The 19,614-nt window shown below is 33.3% G+C and overlaps 1 protein-coding gene across 4 annotated transcripts in view; it reads left to right on the forward strand.

The window, feature by feature from the left end:
* Positions 1-19,614, forward strand: part of NAV3 (neuron navigator 3) — a 622,569-nt gene that overhangs the window by 368,900 nt on the left and 234,055 nt on the right. For all 4 annotated transcript variants that reach the window (XM_077111502.1, XM_077111504.1, XM_077111501.1 and 1 more), the window contains exons 4-5: positions 2,985-3,057; positions 5,856-6,039. In XM_077111502.1, coding sequence (XP_076967617.1) covers positions 2,985-3,057; positions 5,856-6,039 — 257 coding nt within the window. The remainder of the gene's footprint in view (positions 1-2,984; positions 3,058-5,855; positions 6,040-19,614) is intronic.

The following is a 19,614-nucleotide window of genomic DNA, read 5'->3' on the forward strand; positions in this document are numbered from 1 at the left end:
AAAAAGTACTCTCAACTTATTTTAATGTGAACCTCTGTTGAGGAGACTAACCATATAAACACATTTAAAAAGATTTATCAATACCAATTTGTTATCATAGTTTTTAACTGAAACTTTCTGTTGTGCCGAAAAATAAAAAGTTACATAGTACTAACAATCATGATTGAATTTATAGAAAGACTTTGGAATTGGTAGGAAAAATACCTAATATATATACTTAAGATATAATGATACTATTTTTATGCTGTTGCACTATAAGAAAAATAATTTGGACCAATGAACAAGGATATAGTGTTGAATAAATAGGCAAACTTTAATAAATTGGCATTTAATAGTAATTTGAAAACTATGTATGCAGGTACTTATTCTGTTGATATTACTTTAATGTAGTAAATAATAGAGAACTGTATTAATTATCTAAAATTGTTGGTATTCATAATGAATAACTACAAGGGAATATTATAAAAGGTTGATGTTCCTAATAAATAGATATGAAAGAAATAAAAAGTATATTTTCGGTCACTTCTCTTTCCTCTATTAGGGCCCTTTTATTTTTCCTTCCCAATTTATTGTGTATGTTGAGAGAGTTGTATCTATAATATACAATCTAGATATAAGTTTATTTTATATGCTGGTTAAATGATAATGTAAAAAGTTACCATACCAAACTTAACTGCAGGCTATACTTATCACCCTTTTCCAGATCTTCCAGTAAACTAAACTACTGTATAATAAATTTAGACAAATTTAAGTTACCTGTGTTATAAAAATTAAAGGCAAAACCAGTCTGCTAACATTTTGTAATAAATTATATGTTTGTATCAGAAATCATCTTCTTTTTATAAAAGGCATATAATTGCTATGAAACTAATAGCATCAGGACTATTATTGTAAACATTTTTGATATTCAAGTCCAATTCCCATTCTTAATACTAGACCATATTAATTATTTGTTTCTTCTTTTATTTACTTTTAACATACCTTAAAAGATAAATTTAAAAGAGCACTGTGGAGCTTATCCCTTTGAAACTTCTGCTGCCATTCACCAAGTATGGATACAGTAGGTCATCCAATTGACCCCACAGACCTCAAATCTGCTTTTTAAGGGAATGAAGATTATTAATTTCAAATCCTTAAGACAAAAGTTTATATCCTCCTTTTGCTTTGTGGCAAACCAATGTTATAAAATAAATTGAGTACTCATCTATTCCACTGAATCTGCTTAAAAAGCTTATGTTTAGCTTATCAATAGCCTTAGCAAAGATAAACTACATACATTCTAAGCACATTAATATCCGCTCACAAATAGCTTCTCAAAACAGTTTGATCATGTAAGTGAGGAATATGGTTTTGATTGTTTATTTTCAGAACTAGTGCAGCAGAAAAGTAACTTGTTTTCACAAAACAGGCATGTGGAATTTTGTCAAGATCTTCGTAGAATTAAAGATGAATATTTTATAGAGCAGCCCTTACGATGAAACAAGAAAATGTTTATATTTCCTCCTATCTTTCTTCTCTTCCTTCCATCCTTCCTTTCTTCCTGTCAAGTCTCATTTCTCATAGTAGATTAAAATGTGAAGAAAGGAAAGAATTGGATATGCATATTAGCACCAAACGTAGATAGAACAAGCTTCATTAGGTCAGGTTATATTCAACATCTTCAGGTATATATTTTTTTGAAATAATAATTCCAGTAAAACTGACCTTGAAGTGAATCAATAAAAAATCCTTTTTTTTTCCCCAAAGAAAATGTGTGTACCTTGGCTGTGGTAATTTTAAAGAAAAGAGCATCTCATTGGCTTTTATTACTTGAATTTTTGTGCAAAATTACATTTAAAGAGGAATGTAAACGTTTTGTGTTTTATATGGAAAGAGTCTAGAATCTCTGTTTTTATTTTCTTTAGGAGACATTTTTGACCTCGCTGTGAAACTAAGCAAGAAAGGACATTGGCAGAACTTTTTGTGTCCTGATGCATTGCTTTTGATAAGAATTTAATAAGACAGAAAATAATATCTTGCCAAGTTATTCACTTTAAATCTCCTATTTACTTTAGAATTTCAAGATTTGTGGAATGTGAATAAAACCCAGGGGGATGGCTGATCTGATGGTAGTGGGTTATCAGAACTTATTAACGTTAGTGTCACTAAAGTTTGTATATAACCCCCCACTGCTAAATTTGACTGGCTTTAAAAAAAAACAACAACAAAATAAAAGGCGGATGACTTAGAAAGAACTGGACCTTTCTAGTCTTCTCTGTAAAAATTAGCTATATAATACCATGAGAAATATTGAGATAAAACCAGTGAATTAATATCTCAGTCATTGTGGTTTTTTTTTTTCTTTCTTACCCCAAATGTTACCTCCTGTTAATAATATATTGAAACAAATTATTCAAAACCCATAGGTATTCATTCTTTTAAATCGCAGAGGTAATGCCTAAATTTAATCAGAGGATTATTCAAAGTACAGAAACATGCATAAACGTTTAAATTTTCTATGATTTAGGAAAAAATATGCTTAATTTAGTTGATGTCGTATCACTTAATTTTCTATCGCATCTATCTTTAGGCATGTTTGTCAAATGTTATTGGTTGAATCTCTGTGACCCACATCCTAACATTGTAAGAAACACATGCAAGTCTCATCTTGTGTGGATGCTTTCATTGGAACTTATTTGTAATATAGAACATCCAGTTTTATGTTAAGTAGGTGGGTAGCTGATATGCCACAATGCCATTCTTGATCAGGCCTTTATGAATTGTTTGTAAGTACCAAACTGGACAATGAAAGCTTTATATTCATTCTGCAATTAGTCAAAAAAAATTCTACTTAAACTCTAGTAAAGATCTCTAGTATGTAATGAATGTAAAGAATTCATTCTTTCTTTATCTTTTCTCATGTTTATTTCTAGTTTCATTTTAGATTCTTTCTTTATTTTAAAATATCTCTCTGAATTGCTTTTTTACTGCTTTTCATGTTGCAGATTGAAAATGTTGATGTTTGCCTTAGTTTTCTAGCAGCCAGAGGAGTAAATGTCCAAGGTCTGTCTGCTGAAGGTAAGAAAAAGCACAATTGTCACAAATAAATCAATGTTTTAAAAACATGTTTCCTAATGTAAGCAATATAGGGTTAGAATGTACAGCTCCCTAACATGATAAAGGAAATTGGTAAAGTTTCTAAAATAACAGATACGTAAAAATAATACTTATTAGCATATGTTGTAATGACTGGTTTTGTTCTATATTTTGCTAGAGTTGTTGTTTCTGTGATCAATATATGGGGAGTGGAGGAGCAACAGAACATTTTCATGCTATTACTAATGCATAGTATTTTTAGAATCTTAAGTAATAGGCAGATAAATGCTGGGTGCTAGATGGACATAGATTTTGGTAAAATATGTAATTAATGTTTAAACTTTAATAGTTATTAGAGTTATTATTTAATAACATTCCCCTAATATAATCAGATTGATAATGATAGTCAAAATATTTGGAAATTTTAAATGTCATCATGAGTTCTTACATTAGCACTAACAATATTCATAACAGTTATATGTAAAGCATATCAATCATTAACATTTTGAAAGGTCATCATTAAAGTGAAATGTAGCAAGGTAGAAAAAGACTGAATTAACTGTGGCATTTATATTTTTTTCTAAAACTTTCTTCCACATAGGAAAGTAACAAAAGTCTGTAAAACCTGCCAAACATTAGACAAGCTTTATCATATTGAAGAAAACCGATCTGTTTCCCTCTCCTTCCATCATCTGTCATTCTGTTCACCTATCATTCCTTCCACCTGTCTAATCATTTATCATTCCAGATCTTAAATTTCATATTCGTAAAAACATAATAAGACACATTTTTTGCTAAGGTGGATTATCGATGATACAACTACTCCTAGTAAGTGAGAAATTTGAATTTTAATATTCTTTTTAAGGAAGCTTTCTAAATTTGTCGAGTACTATTAACAAAACCAAATGCTAAAAGAAATGAAATAGCAAGTCCTTTGGAACATGTATCAGAAAGAATCATTTTTAATTAGAATGTTAATTATATGGCAAAATTAATTCCTAGTAGGTACTATTAAACATTCTGGTAATTTAGGTTGGTAAATATTTCTACTAGAGTTAATTTGTTTAGAGAGCCTTTTTCCTACAGATATTAGAAATATTAGAAAATTCTAAGTTTTTAAAATGTTTATGTCATTGGAAACTGAGGCAGCGTGTGGCTTCTGAAGTAATGGTCATTTAGTAGAAATATTTAATTTTCTCAAAATTTTCTTCCATATTTAAATTTTCTTTTATTTTAAATCTCTTTTATTTATTATTATTATTTTTAAATTTCTTTTACTTTTATATTTATATACTTGGATGTATAATTAAGTTATACATTTAACAGTGGAAAAGCTTAGGTTCAAACTTAAGTGATGGTTCTATTAGAATTAAATTTGAATGCAATTCCCCAGGATAATACTTTGCTTGGTAAAGACAGTTTAGAAATGCTTTCATTTATTTGTGTTATGTCTCTTCCTTCTCTCATGACATCCATATAAACGTAAACCTATTGCCTTTTATCTATCCCTTAAAATGTATGAATGCTCAAAAATGATTTTCTAGGGTACTGTGACTGGTTCAGTGGCAGAATTCTTGCCTGCCATACTGGAAACCCGGGTTCAATTACCCGGTGCCTGTCCATGCATAAAAAAAAACAAAACAAAAGATGTTCTCAATAATTCAACATACATAACCAAATGATAAAATTTTTAAGACACTGTAAAGACTACCATTCAACTCTGCGGGAGAAAATAATTTTTTCCCAAGCCAACTCTTCTATATTATGGGAACTGAGAAAGGTCTTGAAAAGAATTGAACTCAGAAGCTTATTTTATATGTGTAATTCCACTGCACAGTTTGAATGACATGATAAACAATTAGAGAGCAAGCAATCAGATAGTTGATTAATATTCCTAAACTCCAAATGGGGGATATAAAATCTTGCCCTCACAACATGTTGTATTTTCTTGCCAGCAGCAAGATTTATTTAAAATATGATTGTAGAACATGGATAGCCTGACTTCCAACTTCACTCCTTTTCCTTTTCCTAATAAATTTTTGCAGTACTTCATAGTGCAAAATTGTAACCTGCTTTGTACATTTAAGTTTTTATCCACTATTAGAAAAACTTATTGGAGGTCCCATCCCATGTGTTAGAATGAGGTTTTCCACCTAAATTTACTAGATTGTATTATCAAAAGTCATGTAAGCTGATCATTATAATATATTAGTATGTAGCATGAATTAAAAGTAAAAGAATCTGGGCATCAAAAATTGAAACCTACAATATAGCATACTTTTGGGATATCTAATTATAAATCCAGTTGGTCTTATGAGGTCCACCTACACTGACAGTAGTTATAAATGCAGGACAAATAACATTAAGTGGCTTTATTTCTCCAGTGCACAGCTGCTGCTCTGTTGGTAACATCTGTGCATATTGGTGAGACACGTAGAGTGCTATCAAATGGTTACAAGACAGAGAGCCTGTCCATTTCTAAGAAAAAGCTAAAGTTAGACCAAAAAAAAAAAAAAATGTAGTTCAGGGTGAGCAAAGACCTTCTCTTTTGACTGAGCTTTATTCTCCCCATTCTTCATCCTTTCTCTGAAATTCCAAGCTATTTGGAAATGGTAACAGTTTCAGAAATTCAGGCTTGCTTAAATCCATGACTGAGACACTCGAGTCATATTTTAACTGCATAGATTCAGGCTAAGAGCATTGCCTCTAGAATTTCATTTGTTTAAAAGAAAAAAATTCAATTTACATCGTTCTGTTTTTATATTTTCCATTCTATGCAGAAATAAGAAATGGAAACTTAAAAGCCATTTTAGGGCTGTTTTTCAGTTTGTCTCGCTACAAGCAGCAGCAGCATCATCAGCAGCAGTATTACCAGTCCTTGGTGGAGCTCCAGCACCGAGTCACCCACACTTCCCCTCAGGTGGAAGCCAGTCAGGCCAAAACCCAGCAAGACATGCAGTCCAGGTAAGGAAGGGAGACAGTGGACAGTTTTCATATTAGTTTGACTAGATTCAATTTGTGAACCAATTGCTGTTTGTGGCGCTGAAGAATTGCATTTTTTATAGCTGTATCAGTGTGATAGGATTTTTTGACTCCTATTTTAGAAGTTAGAACCATTTTTTTTTTTAGTTGGACAAGCAGTATTTGTCTCCTTTTAGGTTGAAAAATTTGTTTTCAAAACTGATTGTTGTTCTCTATCAAAGTGCATGAAATGTCTTTGTGAAAGTAATGTGCTGTCACTACTCTCTTCTATAAATTAGTTTTTAGAATGTGCTTTTGAGTCCATCTTTTGCTGATGCTTGTGATTGATTAACCCACTTAAGTCTGTCAGAAGTTCAGGTCTGCGAAACAAAAGGGTTTGAGTGTTTGGGAACATACTGTTTGTGGTGTAAGTGTGTATATTAATATACATATGTATATCTGTTTGTCTGACTTGAGTCAATTGGTACATGTAGACACAGCTTGGGTAGGGTCCTTCCTTCCCACTTCTATTACTGCATTTTCCCTCTTTGCATATGTATCATTCAGAGCTCACCAAGAGAAATAGAATCAGTGGCAGTTATATATATATATATATAATGTATATATATATATACATTAAGAGATTTATTGCATAGCATTGGTTTAAGTGATTATGGGCACTGGCTGTGCAAGTCTAATACCCAAGAGCAGGTCATCAGGAAGGGCAGGCTGGGACTCTTTGCACGAGCCTAAACTGCTATACATGGGCAGAATTTCTTCCTCCCTCAGTTCTCCCTTAAAGTGTTTCAACGGATTGAATCTTTTTTAAATGTTCTAGGTTTAAATTTGATCTAAGTACTCTAATTTATCTAGGACAGCTTACTTTATTTAAAGTCAACTGCTTATGAACTTTAGCCACACCTACAAAGTACCTTCACAGGGACACCTAGATTGGCACTTGATTGAATGACCATTGACACATGATAAAGGCCATCACAGGATGAAATTAACAAGTGTCATGCAATCTACTGTACTTATTGCTATTTAATAACCAGATGGCAGATAGTTAGCTCTCTTGCATAAATAACTGTCATTGTTTTTCTTAAGGAGGAAGGAATTCCAGGGTGAAAATATCCTTCATCATCATTTAAAAACAAAACAAACAAGCAAACAAACAAAATATGTATATATAATATCAAACAAATGTAAATATTTAAATTTTTCCATCCTAGAAGCCAGGCTTTAAACATAGTAATACTTAGTTTACTTTAAGTTTGTTAATGGTAATCAGAATTGACTAAAAAAGTTAAAGTAAAAATCCTTTTAAATACATTCACAAATTACCTCCCCACACTTGACACCAAACTCATCAGTAAGACCCTTCTCTTTCATCTCTCTCAACCAGCACTGATGTGGACCCTGTTTTTCATTTAATATTAAGCAATATTTCTTTCTTTGATTATCTATATAAACTTAATTGATTTTGGCAGATTTTTACCCATTAGTGAGTTATTATTATTATTTTTAAATCCTAGTTTTACAAAGCATGATAGAATATGCTGTGAAGTAAATGGAGTGGTCAGAGATATTTCTCATCCCTCGGTAATGCAAATATGCTTCTGTTCTTTGAGCTCATTTTGGATTTTTGTGATGTCACGTGAAATTGTGCAAGAGTCAAAGTGAAAAACATTTCTCTCAGCATAAGTTCCTTGGATTTTCTTAAGAATAGAAAATGAGAGAAAAGGGAAACATCTATTTTTTGTGGGTGATTGATATCAATCACCCACAAAAGTTCAGATTTTGAAAACTGCCAGAAATAATATTTTCTACAGCTTTGTGTTAGCTGTTCGAATGGATGAGAATCAAGAATAATAACTGAAAAAATAATGGGAGTGAAATGGTTTTGTACAAAGCCTGTTGACTCTGAAAGTGAGATGGCCATCACTTATTATTTGCTTTACCTCATTCTATTTCTACTTCGTCATGTGGAGTTCCTTGTCCAAAATTTTTCAGTTGTGAAGACTCTTTTGGGAGGGGAAAAGAGTGTTATTTCTTTCCCTATTTTGCCTGCTGGGTATACATGACTGCTATGACACTGTTGGGTATTTTTAAATATACCTAAATATCATACCCATGGTAAATTTATACTATCTTTGGGAGTGGCATATCATTTTCCATCGAAAAATATTCTCCTCACCAATATCTTTAAGATTGAAATAGACTTGCAGATAACTTTTCTTCTGATGAATTGGATTTAATTACTTTAACGATTGAATAATTAATAGAATAAATGTTTGTGGGACACTGTCCTAAGTGTAATATTTTCTACTAAGGATAGAGTGGTGACAAGGGCCCTGGCGTAGCAGTGACCGAGCCTTAGTATCAAGGAGCTCTAAGTCGAAGGAGTATAAAGAAATGTGTCAGAATTGTGCAAGGTTTGATAATGATATTTCAAAATTATTCCTTAATTTTAATAGAATTTGTGATGTTCTAGAAGATATAAATATTTCAGACATTAATACTTAATCACATTTTCATAGATTTGCTATGTGAATTAATCTATTAATTAGAATTTATATGAAATTATATGCAACAATTGATATATTTGAGCATTGTTCATGTTCAGAAGCCCTTAGTGATAACATAGATAGGAAAGGAATATAGTCTTTATGTATGAGAGCCAAGATAGCTAATGCATGAAAAAAACAATCCCAGTGCCACATTCATCTTCATTTGCTGGAGGTGTGTCATAAATCATAATTTATGATGCCATCTTACTCATCCCAAAGTTCTTCTCAAATAAATAGCTTAAATGAATACTTTACCCTGTATATTTAGCCAGAAAATTTTTCCCTGTAGATTAATTAAAGTTTCTTAGGGCATATTGTCTCATTTCACTGAGTGGTTTTGTTTTATCCTGCTTGTTTATTTGAAATAAATTTCTACCCCTGTATATGACTGCATAATGTTTTATGCATTAATAATTTTGAAATAGGGCCTACTATTTCAAAAATAATTCTAGATGATTTCAACCAATTTGAACATTTTTTATTTAAAAATAAACTTTTATCTAAAAGTTGACAAATAAAACGTACTGGAGCAAAAATGAAACATGAACCATGAGAAATAGAACATCAGTAACAAACCTATTCTGACCTTTCAGCTCCTTCTACAAACCTGTGTGTACGAGTATGGGTGTGTGTGTTATTAAGAGCTCACCTGGAGTTAGACTGCCTGTACTTGGATCCCTATTCCACCACTTCCTAATTGTGTGACCTTGGACAATTTACCTAACCTCTCTGCACTCAGTTTCCTCTTTTTGATAAGAAAGGAATAAAGCATGGCACCTATTGTTTGGAAGTTAAATGGGTCAGTACGTAGAAAGCTCTTTGAACATACCTGGCACATGTTCTTTCCCTGCTCAGAAACCTGCAGTGGTGCCAAATGCACTGGGAACCTGCTCTAGTAATTTTCTCTGCCTCAGAATGCCTTTCCCCAGATAACCATGCAGCTAAATTTCTCACCTTCTTCAGGTCAACTGCTCAGATGTCGCCTCTCAATGATGCTTAACTTGACCACCCTCTTAATACAACAACCTGTGTATCTCTTCTCTCTATTGCACTTGGCTTTTTTTTCCTGTAGCTCTAATCATCCTGTAACCTACTTTAACTTGCTTATTATTTGTATTGTCCGTTATCACCCCCCCTTGCACACTAGAATGTAAGTACTGTGATGACAGTGATATTTTTATGCTTTGATCACCATGGTATCATAGAGCCTTACACATAGTAGGTATTCAAAACTACTTTTTGAAATGAATTGATGTAAGGATTAATCTGCACTATAAGTATTTCCAATTTTAAATACAACACTTTATAAGATTTACAGTTATAGATGTAAATCCATTAAAATTAATATATATAAATATTTTCAGGATAATATAGATATATTTATATATAATATCCTGAAAATAATTAAAGGTGCTCTTGATTTGGGAGAATCATGCTATTGAACTGCAGCTAGGCTCCATATGGTATATAGTAGAACATTCAGAGATTACCCAGTGCATGGAACTGTTTGCTTCTGTCTTAACTGATTCCAGATTGTAGGCTTCTTAAATTAGCTATTAATTATAGATACTATGTTCCTCCCTTGCTTTCTGGAGCTCATTCATTATATTTCAGTGCTGTCCGTGCTTCTGCTTCTTCTATGAAGCACAACTCCTTTTCTAATATTTCTGTTCTGTAGAATAAGAAAGCAGATTATCGAGATTAGTTAACATAAGGAATGAGTTAAAAATCAGTAGGTGGCAAAACTGAAATGCTTGCGCTATATAATGTCACTAAAGACTCAAAGACATTTGTGTTATAACTCCTTTTTCCCTAGCATGTTTTGCCTAGAAGAGTCGAATAAGATAGGTGGTCTAGTATTCAGAAATGATGCATTGACATACTCTGACTTTTTTTCCAAAGTTTTCTTACCAGATGGGAAAAAATACCATACCTAAACAGGCACAAATGCATTGTCTTTAAGATGTTTAGAATGCAATTACATTTTACTAATAGTGAATTATAATATAAAGAACTGCCCTTATCTTGTGAATGTAATTTAATGTTGCAAGGGAAAGAATACTTCTTAAAGACACATATTTCTGCATTAATACCAAAGTGGCCTTGTGGATATGGCTTTAATTAATGAATGTGAGAGAAATCTTGCTCCTTGACACTGAATCTCACACCTTTATCATTTGACTTGAATAGTCTATTTTTCATATATGTATTAAAATAAAGCTACGATCAGGTTCTAAATTCCTTAAATTCTTCACTGCACTATGTTTTATTATATTGGGAGTGATAGCTTATTGGTTGAATCATCACTTCTCAAGGCATTTAAATTTATTTAACAGCAAGCATTGGATTTGTTTTCTTATGTCACTGATCTTTGGAATTGTTTTCTGAATCAAGATGAAATACCTGGCTACATTATGTAATGTTAAACATCCTATTTGTATTTATATAATACAAAAAAAAATAAGGTCAGTTCTTTCTATTTGGCCTTTCTTATTTTTGAAGAGTAGATGAAATACCTTCTCTCCCATCAAGTGGGCAGATTTAAGAAATATTTTCTTACAAAGTGTTAAATATCTTATACAGGAGTTAGACTCTGTAATTTTCTATAGTTAATAACTGGGAGGTGATTCTAGTAAGCAAGGTAGAAATGGATCGATTTTCAAATTTTGAAATTTCATTTCCAAAAGGAAATGTCTTCATTTCAGACATTTCTGCCACTCATTCTCTTCCAAGTGTTGATTTTTCACAGTGTTGTATTTGACATGAAAGGTAACATGTTGATATGTTACTAGGACCATATACGCTTCTTGGCACATGAGAGTAGCCCAAAATGTCCAGAATGTGAGTGTTTGACTTTCTGAGAATATCTGGAAAATAATTCTAGCAAAAGAAAATGATAAAATAGAAATTTATTTTTCTTATTTACTGGCCCAGGCTTGCATGAGGCATTAGAGTGATAATATATGACAAAAATGATATTTTTTATTTGCTAAAAGTTTCAAAAAAAGGAAGGTGATTTCCCCTAAAATAATAAATGTCAGCTTAATTTTTGGGCAGATTATTAAATTACTCTGTCTTATTATTGATTAGTTGATAAATTTTTCCAGTTCATGAATAGAGATAGTTAAGTAAGCACATATTTTAGTTTTATGCATTACAAAAGTAAAACATACAAAAAGATAAAGAAATGAATGTGAAAGTGGAGATTGGAAAAGTCACAGATAGGTGAATGAAGTGGCAAAGACAGAAACAGCGATGTCCTCTGAATTAAAAGTGCAAGGAGCTATTTTAGGAATTTGAGGATTACAATCACCACAGGTCATTTACCTTCTGCTTTTCATTTTGTGGGAGTAATTCAAGAATGTGTCCACTTACAGCGTAGATGAACTTGCTCCCATAGGATTCCCATGTCAAATTGCAAAATCCTTGGGTAAATTTTCTTTGAGTGATTTGTCTATTCCCTCCCAAGCCTTCTCAAGGTCCCTGTGCCCCCCACCACACATGCTGCTCTTGGAATCCTCTTCGCATTAAGGACCTTTGCCTTATAGGGTCTCTTTTCCAGGAAACATCACTTCCTTCTGGGAGCTTCACTCTGAGACTGGGACAGTTTACAGCTTTTTGGCCTGTGGCTATAAATCTTGAAAAGTATATAAGAAAGCTTAATTTAAGATGACAGGAAGGCCCAGTAATCTAAGCCCTTGTGAACCTGGCTTCAATTAGTTGCCTGATTTGGTTCTGTGTAGTGGTCTGTGGTGTGGTCTTGCCAAAGTCAGTGAATCCATTTAACCTTAAACAAGAAAATAAAAGAAAGAAAAAGAAGAATATTTATGAGTCAAAAAAACAAAAAAGCGCAACAGGATTTTTTTTTTTTTATGTCCGAAAGAAGAATGATTGAAGGGAAAGAAATTGTGCTTTAATTGACTGAGTTGGGAATCAAGAAGGTGTAATATTAAGAGGGTGTAAACACACACACATGCTTGACAACCAGTACTGCTTCTATTGTTATAAGTGGGAAAGTATTTATACGGTCTTGGTTACGTTAGAGTCAAGCAAACATGGGTCTGAATCCCACTTGCCAATTCCCAGGGGTGTAGCTTTGGGCAAGTGGTTTTTCTTTTTGCACTGGCAGACACCAGGAATTGAACCTAGGTCTCCAGTGTGGCAGGCCAGGAATTCTGCCAGTGAGCCATGGTTGCACTGCCCTTAGCAAGTGCTTTTAATCTGCTCAAGTACCAAGGTTCTTACCTACAATAAGAACCTTGGAATATTGATGACTGCCTTATAGGGTAGTTGGGAGGACCACAAAGAAATAGTTTATGTCTAAAGTACCCAATACTAAGCATATAATAGACACTCAAACCAGGTAGTTTCTCCTTCTGTCCTCCAATTTCAGAGTACAATACATGCATAATAAAATATATAGACCTATATTAACTCCTTGGGTCAAACTCATCATTGCTTTCCCACTTTTCCACTTTCTCTAATAAAGTTTTGTCCATTCCACTTCTAATTTTCAGTAAATATTTAAATATAAGTGAAAGTAATAATATCTTCATCATTAAAAATAGGCTAAGGTCTAGCTCTTCCAGTCTAGCTACACAGAGGCAACCTTTTTAATTCTTCTAGGTATTTTCTTTAGTAATTATTCCCATGTAGTTAAATAAAATACTTCTACCATTAGTTGTTGTTTTTTTTTTTGCCATTAGTTTTTATTGATCAATTGGGTTATTATCTATTGCTTCACAAGACCCCACCTTCCCTACCTCCCTACCATTGATGAATTTTATTAAGCATTGAATATGTCCCAGGCATTCTTCTAGGCACTAGAGATTTAGCAGAAGGCAAAATAGATTTAAAAAATTAATAGTCCTTGCTTTTTTGAAGCTGTTTTCCTAGTGAAGGGAGACAAAAAAATAAAATAAAATTTAATTAAAAAATATACCAGCAATTTGGCAGCTGGTTATGGAGAAAAATAAATCAGGAAGGGGAATTAAGATGTTTAGGAACCATAATTTTGCAAACTGAGATAGGGTCCTGAAGAAAGTCCTCACTCAGGTGATGGAGTATGAGCAAAGGAAGCAGGAGAACTAGCTGTGTGGCTGTCACGGAATAGAATGCTTCCTGCTGATGAGAGACAAGTACTAAGACCTTGATCAGGAGCCTGTCTGGCTTATGTAAAGAATATATACTATCCCAATTGGGCTGTATCAGAGAACAGGAAGCAGAGAAATCGTAGGATAAAATTCAGGGAAAGAACAGGGAAACACTAATCTGGCACTGTCAACATTGTAAAGGCTTGACTTTTACTCCAGGGGAGATGGGATGTATTGTGCCATGCAGAGGGACACGGACAGATATATAAATCAAGGGGTCACTCTGGCTGCTGTGCTGACAATAGATTGTAGTGGAGAAGAAGAGAATGCAAGAAAATGTGGATATTAGTTCTTCTGTTCAGTTTTCTCCCATTTGCCAAAACTTTCCACTCTTAAGATTTGCAGTCTTGTTTTGTACACATGAACATTCTTCCAGGCTCTTAGTAGAGGTTGATTCCAAAAGTTTAGAAACCAATGGAGTGCTTATCTCATAGTGATTATAAATATGTTCTTTCCTCTTAAGGACCTTCTTTGAATATTTGGTGAAACTTGATATTTGCTTGAATTTAAGTGTAAAGTAGTACACAGCTTTGACAATGGGTCAGGGTTTATTTAGCGATGGGTTCTGCTTTAGGGGTATCGGTCCAAATCAACAGAGGGACTGCTATGTGCCAGCATCTTTTTTCCTAGGATTACTTAGTTATTCCAGGTAAAATGCTGACTGTTCAGATGGTTGTTTGGTTAGTCAGTCAGTTTATTTTTTGCCCGTGAAGGTATCTGGGCAAGGGGTCATGCACAGATGGGGACTGGCATAGGTTTTCAATGAATTTCCCTCTTTTATAGTTCCTTCATCTCACCTGCAGCTTCTGATTCCAGCTTCCCTCTTTACTCTTCTACACTGAATCCTGCCTCCCTGCTGTTAAGGGTGAGGCATCTCTTACTGTGTGTCCTCCATTGACTCTACTCCATTGTTCTTCGGTTCTCCAAAATCTGTTGAAATGTCTTGTCCGTTGATGATCCCTATTCCCTATCCTATTCTTTCTAGTGTTGTGAACATGAACTTCTATTATTCCTTTGTCAGCATGTTATTGGTATCACGTGAGGGAAAGGGAAAATAATGTGTAGGCTTGAGTCTCAGAGAAATAGACAGAATCCTTCCCAAATTTGAAAGCTTTTCCTCCTTAACAAAATTGAAATCAATTGAGCTTACTTTCTTTGGGTATAAAATAAAAGCATCATAAGTATGCTCTATCTTTCCAAGAGAATTTCAAGAATCTAAAATATATTTTAAAGTATTAGACTGGTTCTAATTTAGAGAACTGAAGACTTGGCTTTTTGACATAACTATGTCTAGATAAAAACAATAGTGACCCAATGTACTTACAATTTGCTCTTACAAAATTTGTGAGATGTGTATCATCATAGAGCTGTGATTCAGGATAATTAATTTGTGAATCACTACTTTAAAACTTTCCCACAGGACGTTTTGACTACCTTTTTTTTACCATTTTAGGTATTTTGGAGGTATTTTTCTTCAAATAGATGTAGATAATAGACATTTATTACATTTAATAATTTTATACCATATGAAATTATTATATGTTAACCTGTTTTCCACTAAAAACTATAGCACAAAATTTCAAATTATTAATTTATGGTTGAAAATTCAGCTGTCACAAAAACTGTAATAATCATATCAGTATGACCATTGAACTATTTTCTTTTAGTCAAATTTCCATGGAAAACCAAATTATGATTGGGTGAGCATAGTTGTATCTATGGGACTTACATATTTCTGAAACTGAGATAATCTTGCCAATAAGACTTTTACAATTTGTCAATTGTCAATTGTAATGTCCTTCTTTCCTATAAAGAACAGTGTTATCCTATGCCTCTGTCATACCCTTTTCTATTTTTCTACTTCTGGCCAACCTCACTCTCTCCTTCTTCCTGATATACTTCTCAGCTTCATAAATTATATAAATAAAATCAGTTTTCTCTCCTTTCAAGGCTGTGGGACAGATTCTGAACCAAAGTTCACCACCAGAGATGTCTTGGGACTCCAAGCCACCCTTTTATAATGTGAGACTGATTGTATTGATGATTAATTTGCTTTGCAGTAACTTAAGAGTAGCCCAATTGCAAACACTCAATAATCTCCTCATAGATTTTCAAATACTCTATAGACATTCATTTACACATTTATTTTATAAGTATTGTATTTCACTGTCATTTTCATGAGCATATGCACTGAGAAATAGAGACCATATTTTGTGCTTACTGCAGCATTTTAAAAATAAGGTATTAAATAACCTGCATTTTCCACTGATCTGTGTGGTCTTTACTAACGTGAGTTTAAATATTTTAGTTTAACGAAATAGTTTGCCTACTGGTATTCAGGGCCCAGGCTTCTTAAGGTGGTTGTATTAAAATGAACAAAAGGAGGAATAGTGCTTCGAATGCATTGTAACAAAAGTTTACACCATACGAAACATTTAATATGGAAAAAGATCCATGGGAGAGTATAGCGTTCTGAGCTATGTAGAATTAATTATGTTGTGGAAAATCTAATTTATGGTAACATTGAGAGAGAAATGTGAGCTTGGTTTCCTGAATTCTCCTTTATCTGGAGTTCTACATTCCTAAAAGAGCATGAGACTTTGATGATCTAATATCTAAGACAGGCGTCTCCTTCTGTAGTTACTGTTTCAAGAGCTCACAAAAGCAAACCATGCAGGTGGCCTTATTAACAGTCTGCAGAAATTTAAGATAAGACAGAGCTTATAATATATTTTCATACCGTATTGCACTAACGGTCTATGTTATCACAGTAACCTGTCTCAAATGCAACTGGGATGATATTTCAGCCACCCAGCCACTAAAAAGAAACATATGTGATTGAAAGCTATGTTTTTAACTCTTTTATGGATTAGACAATAACCGTTTTCAGTGAACTCTGAAAAACTTAGGCTTAGGGACAAAGTATTTTTATCGCATACTCTGATGTGAGGACAGTTGTTGCGAAGAGTCTTAAATATTTGTTGAAGGTGCATATATGGTTTTGAACTACAAAAGAGGTATTTGCAGAAGTGACCAAACATCTCCCTCTTTTTTTAGAACTATTAACTTGTCATTTTATAGCATTTCACAAGGGTCTTGCAGAAGGGAAAATCATTATAGTCAAAGAAAATTTTGGTTTTAGGGTCTCTTTAAATCTTAATCCTGAAACTACTGTTTCATTTGTATCTTAAGCAACCATATAACCCCACAGTTCATAAGGCGACATTTTTCAATCTGTCTGAACCTTAAAAATCTTTAGTGAATGTGTTTTGCTGTCTACAATGTTTGTTCTTTTGTCTAAAAATCCTTGGTTTAAGACTTTTTTTTTACTGAATATTTAACTATGCCTTATCTTGGGAAATTTATTCTCAATTTTCTCCAAAACCATTTTCAATAGATTTGAAATGAAATAATTTCTGCCTTTTGAACAAAATGCCAATTTATAAAAGAGAATTAAAACCAACAGGTAAAACTGCCCTTTAAAATCCAAACCCAAGAAATTTATTAATATTCTGGTATATATTTCTTTGTATTTCTCCTTGATTCCTTGAGGATAGTGCTGCTGAAAAGGACAAATATGATGTTAGTAATATCATGTTTTTCTCATTCTTGGAAAATCAAGAGTACTAAATGTCTGACTGATTCTGTGTAGGGATTTCTATTCTCTTGATGAGTTTGTGTGAGTCCAAGCGGGAGTTAAATAGGAAAGGGAAGAAACAAGATGTTTCTAAATTAATTTCCTATAAAACCTCTTAAAATAGATAAGGAATTATAAAATCCTAAATAATGTGAAAGATCGCATTTCCTCTACACTGTACCTTATTCTCTAAACACAGATTATTCAGCTGTTTTTGTATCAAGTACATCCATTTTCAAAATCAGTGTTTTGTGTCTGAATTTTATGTTTTGATGAATCAACCACAGTCCAGTTTGATATAGTCAATGAATACCATATGGTATATTGAAAGATGATATTGTATCTAGTTATTCTTTATATTTTTCATCAAAGCCCAGTGTTCTTTTACATTGCTGATTTGAAAATTCAAATGTGATCTTTCGGCAAATAAAGAATCACACTCCACTATGTGCCAAGATATGCTATATGTGAGGTTGAGATATGGTGATACTTCTCCCTTCAAATTGCCCATTAACTAATAAAACTAAACATTTAACCAGATGGTTTAATAAGATGTGTTAAATGTTCTAGTAGAGTACAAGCTTCTTAGTGACTTCAGTTAGAGGAAAGATCTCATACAATGGCACTGAAGAATGAAATGTCAGTCATATTCAGAAAACTGTAACTAATTTCTATAAATATGGCCAAGGAGAAAATTTAAGTAGAAGTGTGTTCTGAGTATCTGTTGCTACTTAAGAAACCACCCCAAATCTGATGACATAACATTTCATTATGTTCATGGATTTTATCAACCAAAGAATCAGACAAGGTTCAGTGGACACAGCTTGTCTCTGTTCTCCTGTGTCTGGGGCCTCAACTGGGAAGTGGCAGGTGTGATGCAAACTATCATGAGTCCAAACCGCTGTGGCTAGAGAATACACTTTAAAGATGAGCTCTTCTTTCACATGTCTGGTAGACATGTGTTGGCTGGAGTAACACCTACACATGTCTTCTCCAGCCTGGCAGTCCCAGGGATGTTGTAATTTTTATGTGGTAACTCAGCATTTCAACAAACAAGTAGAAGCCACATGATATTTTATGAGCTAGTCTCTTCACATAGTGCCACATCCACTGAACTTTATTGATTGAAGCAATCATGAACCCACCTAGATTCAAGAGGAGGGAGCAAATATTCCATTTTACAATGAGAAGAGTGTCAAAGAATTTATTTTAGCCATGTGTTTATATTCTCACAGGGCATAATGAGGGATAAGAGTAAAGAAGTAAGTAGGAAGTAAATTTACATAGGTCCTTAAGTCTATGGAGTGGGGAGGAGTTATGAGAACACTGCAGCTACAGTGATGAGAAAGGGGCCTGATTGGGAAAAAAAGGTTTGAGTTTAATTGATCATATTTTGCAGATTGATTAGAGCTAAGGGTGAAAGAAAAGTATAGGTTTGTATTCTAATTGACTCATTGGATGGTGATGCATTTGAATAAGAAATATGATAATAAAATCGTGGAAGGAGATAAGAGGAGGGAGTTGGAGGAGAAAAAGTTCTTGAGCTTGATATTTTAATGGGACTTCTAGATGGTGGTGACCAATGAATGGACCTGAAGTCCAGGAGAGGCCTGGAACATAACTTAGTAGTGTGGTATGTATTGATTGACGCAATAGAAGTGAAGGAGATATATAGAAGAAGTGCATAAAGCTAGAGAAGAAATGAAGAGAGAGCTTAAAACTCTGGGAAGCACTAACCTTCATGGATGACTTGATAATGAGCAAATAAGAAGAATGTAATTTTTGCTTTGGAATAGTTTCAGCATTATAGTAGCTATTTTTGCTATCTTCTTAAGGACAAATTGTTTTTCTATTGAGGAATATCTCATCATATGAGAAATGTTATCCTTGTCTTTCAAATTATTTGTGAAATCTAGATACAAACCTAATACAAAATTCTAGGTGAAATATTATAATCAATGTACTATATATTATGAGTCTATCAAAACTGCATTTTCATCTAATCACTATATCACAAAACAAAACCATTATTTAACCATATATTTAAGTACTTTTCTGAATTATGTTCAGTGTTGAGAAGTATAGGTTCTGGAAAACCCACCTGTGCATGATATTTTGGGAATGGTGGCTCTTTGATGTCCTGTTAGGACAGTTTCTGATGATTCTTTATAGAATGAGGACCTGTAGTAGAGATTTATATTGTTGAGTTCAGGAGACA

Source organism: Tamandua tetradactyla, chromosome 7 (assembly GCF_023851605.1).
Source record: "Tamandua tetradactyla isolate mTamTet1 chromosome 7, mTamTet1.pri, whole genome shotgun sequence".
Taxonomy (NCBI): domain Eukaryota; kingdom Metazoa; phylum Chordata; class Mammalia; order Pilosa; family Myrmecophagidae; genus Tamandua; species Tamandua tetradactyla.